The sequence below is a fragment of the Sinocyclocheilus grahami genome, unplaced genomic scaffold (assembly GCF_001515645.1).
Source record: "Sinocyclocheilus grahami isolate Dianchi unplaced genomic scaffold, SAMN03320097.WGS_v1.1 scaffold947.1, whole genome shotgun sequence".
Lineage (NCBI taxonomy): Eukaryota > Metazoa > Chordata > Actinopteri > Cypriniformes > Cyprinidae > Sinocyclocheilus > Sinocyclocheilus grahami.
The window spans coordinates 332,265-335,908 of record NW_015506126.1 but is presented as its reverse complement, the minus strand read 5'-3'; the positions used below and the strand labels follow the sequence as shown (position 1 = coordinate 335,908).

Here is a 3,644-nt window from a genome sequence, read left to right as displayed (position 1 = left end):
ACACACTCACTCACTCACTCACTCACTCACACACACACAATCACACACACACACACACACACACACACACACACAGGAATGTAGGAATGTAAACACACACGGCTCTCACACAAGGACATCTCATAGACACGAGGGGTTTTATGCAGTGATGATCTATACACTAATACACTAGCCTAGGGCAGGCCGATTATGCAAAAATTTAAATCTCGATTTTTCCAGAACGTTTGACCGATCCTCGATTTTTTAAGATTTTTAACTAGTCAACTTGAAAATGTAACTACAACATGATTCAAGTAACTTTTTCTTTATTAACCCAAAAAATTCTATTCCAAATGCAGCACACATGAAGTTGTCAACATGATGTAAATGTTAAACAAATCACTCGTTAAATATCTTTGCAAAAACTACAACTACATCTACAAACTTGTCTTATACATATTATGTATGTGTTCAGAAATAATACGAGGAAAATGCTTTTAGAAAATCTCAAAAGTCAAGGTAATTCAAATTCAAAATGACTGAAGGTATAACACCACTAGACTATTATTAACTATAAATGTTCTGTAAAAACAACAGCAGCTTTCAGCCTGTCACCATGATGCAAACATGAAATATCAGACGTACAGTAGTAGTTCTTTACAGGTTTTTTATTAGATTGCGCTGCTTTTACGTTGTTTTTTCTGTGTAAACATGGATGTGTTTGACTGTTGCGCTCGTGTCTCTTGCAGTCTCTTGCATGAAACGGCTTTCTAAAACACTGCGCTCAAGTTAAAAGAAGTTCACTCCCATCTTCTTGCATGTTTTACCTATTCCACTGCCCGCGTCGCATCTTTATCAACACAAAAGCGCTGTGTGAATGACGCTTAGCGCTATATTAATGGTCCTTCACAGAGCGCGTCACACGCGAGCGGTTAATCGACATACGGTCGGATCGTTCTTTTCTCTTTATTGTTATCGCCGGCATATTGTCGAAGTGTCTAATTCTAACATTTGGTAATATTTCTATTCAAAATCGTGATTCCTCGATTTCTAAAAAATAAAATCGTGGCAAAACAATACATTCGAATTAATCGATAAAATCGGGAACATCGCACAGCCCTACACAAGCCCTAAATCCACCTCAGAGCTGATATCAGAGCTCTTTAAATCTCCTGAAGTCGTGCGTTCAGTTCTCCAGTCGAAAATATCCCACAAAACAAAAGTCCAACCGCAGTCCCCACAGACACAATCTGAGCTTCTACTGAATTACAAAACGTAAACTTAACAGCCCATGAAGTTACGAAGCCACAAATCAATCACGCAAATCAATAGATCCATACACACGCGGCTCAGGTTTCAGATGCTGAATGCGTCTGGATTTACAGCCGCTTCATTCACGTGCTTGTGAAATGAATTCAATATTTAATAATGAATTTTAACCGTCTAAGTGAAACACGGATCACACACATTCCCTGGAAAGATGTAAATGTTTATCTTTCACAACACTGGAGGAGCTGAGAAAGTGTTGGAGTCAAACCAGCGAAGACAGACGTAGCTTTATAAAATCTATAATAGTTTTATCATGTTGAAGGGCTAATAAGCACATGCAAATATTGGGCAAAATACTTTATTTTTAATTAGTTTTTAGTATTAAATTTTACATTATGTAACATATATAGTAGTTTGACAATAGTTTGATGTTATGTTGATAAACTAATAGGCACATTGGGTGAAATACTATTAATTAAATAATTTAAATTAGATTTTAACTATTTTCTATCTATGAAGTTTTTGGTAGTTAATGCGTTATGTTATGTTATATATGAAATATCTAATAGTTTGACATTATCATACTGATAAGCTAATAAGCAAATTAAAATAGTGGGTACATTTTTAATGAGGTTTTCATCAATTCTTTTGGTACTAAATGCATTTCATATATAACTAGTTTGACAATAGATTGATGTTATTTTAATAAGCTAATAAACAAGCCAATATTGGATGAAATATTTAATTTTTTATTAGATGTGAACTATTTTCTATGAATGTTTTTAGCATTAAATGCATTGTATTACATATAAAATATTATTTAGTACTTTGACATAAACACATATTGGTGAAATATTTCACCAATAATTAGATCTGAACAATTGTTTTTAGCATTAAATGCATTATGGATGAAATATTTAATTTTTTATTAGATGTGAACTATTTTCTATGAATGTTTTTAGCATTAAATGCATTGTATTACATATAAAATATTATTTAGTACTTTGACATAAACAAGCACATATTGGTGAAATACTTCACCAATAATTAGATCTGAACAATTGTTTTTAGCATTAAATGCATTACGTTATATAACACATAGTAGTTTGAAAATGTAGCTCATGTTGATAAACTAATTAGAGCATGTAAATATTGGGTAAAATACTTTAATTTTAAATAACAATTTCGTCAATATTTTTGGTATTAAATGCATTTTATTATAATATTATATAACATGTACAATAGTTTGACAATATAGTTTAACATTAGCATGTTAATAAACTAATAAGAACGTGCAATAATCGGGTAAAATACTTTTTTTTGTTATTAAATGCATTGTGTTATACATAAGATACACAATAGTTTGACAGTACTCTAGACATTGCCATGCTGTTAAACTAATAAAAACATGAAACTACTGAGAAAGTTCTTAAGATTAAATTAAATGTGAACTATTTTCAATCAATGTCTATGGTATTAAATGCATCATGCTATCCGAACACTTGTTGATTTATATGATAGACGTAGCGTTTCTATTTAGTGTCAAACACACTCACAAGAACCTGCTCTCATCCACTACTGTACACAACTACACACACAAGTCATCTGCAGGAAAGCTCTCGACTGAGATGTGACAGAAAGTGCGTTTGATGCCGTGTGGGTCGAGTTTAAAATGCGACGTGACCTTTACCCTCCAATCAAGCCACTCCACAAACCTTTGATTTATCCCTTCATTTCAGCTAGAAAAGCCCCTGATCTGCCATTTATAACAAAACAAACCTCCCAACTCTGAGATTTAGGCCACGAAACGACGCCGCGCCGACGCACCCTGGCCGGAGAAAACCTCCCAAATGTCAGCGACGCAAACCAGCTGTTTGAGCAAATGAAAAGCAGCGTCTTCAAACGCTGCAAAAGTCAGACGTCAGAAGACGGGGCAGCCATGTTTCTGCACATCTAAGCTGACCGTGTGTCACCGCAGCGAAAGCCTGGAGCTTACCGGGACACGCGCAGCCTCCCACGGACATCTTCTCACATCCCCGTCGCCGGAGCCGCGGCCGAACGCTGGAACAGAGCCGATGAGATTCTCCTGCGCTGCTGCTGCTGCTGCTGCTGCTCACATGGGCGTCTGTTTTCCACTCACACACACACACACACACACACACACACACGCACACACACACGCACGCAGCAGCTCTGAGAGCCAGAGAGGGAGGAGAGAGTGGAAACAGAGAGAGAGAGGGAAAGGTTAAAAAAAGAACAAGCACAAAGGAATGAGAGCAGCGCTGCTGGAGAGCGAGACAGAGCCGGAGCGAGACGCACGTAATCTCTGTGATTGCGCTTGTTTGGCTTTTGTAGCTCAATACAAGTGTCATTTGTGGTTTGTGGCAGTTTCCAGC

At 36.6% G+C, this 3,644-nt stretch overlaps 1 protein-coding gene across 2 annotated transcripts in view; it reads right to left on the bottom strand.

Annotated features, from left to right (window-relative positions):
- ldb1b (LIM-domain binding 1b) overlaps positions 1 to 3,407 on the bottom strand; it is a 42,546-nt gene extending 39,139 nt beyond the window's left edge. For both annotated transcript variants that reach the window (XM_016249675.1, XM_016249677.1), the window contains exon 1: positions 3,245 to 3,407. In XM_016249675.1, coding sequence (XP_016105161.1) covers positions 3,245 to 3,272 — 28 coding nt within the window. In that variant the 5' untranslated portion in view covers positions 3,273 to 3,407. The remainder of the gene's footprint in view (positions 1 to 3,244) is intronic.
- Positions 3,408 to 3,644: the final 237 nt, after the last annotated feature.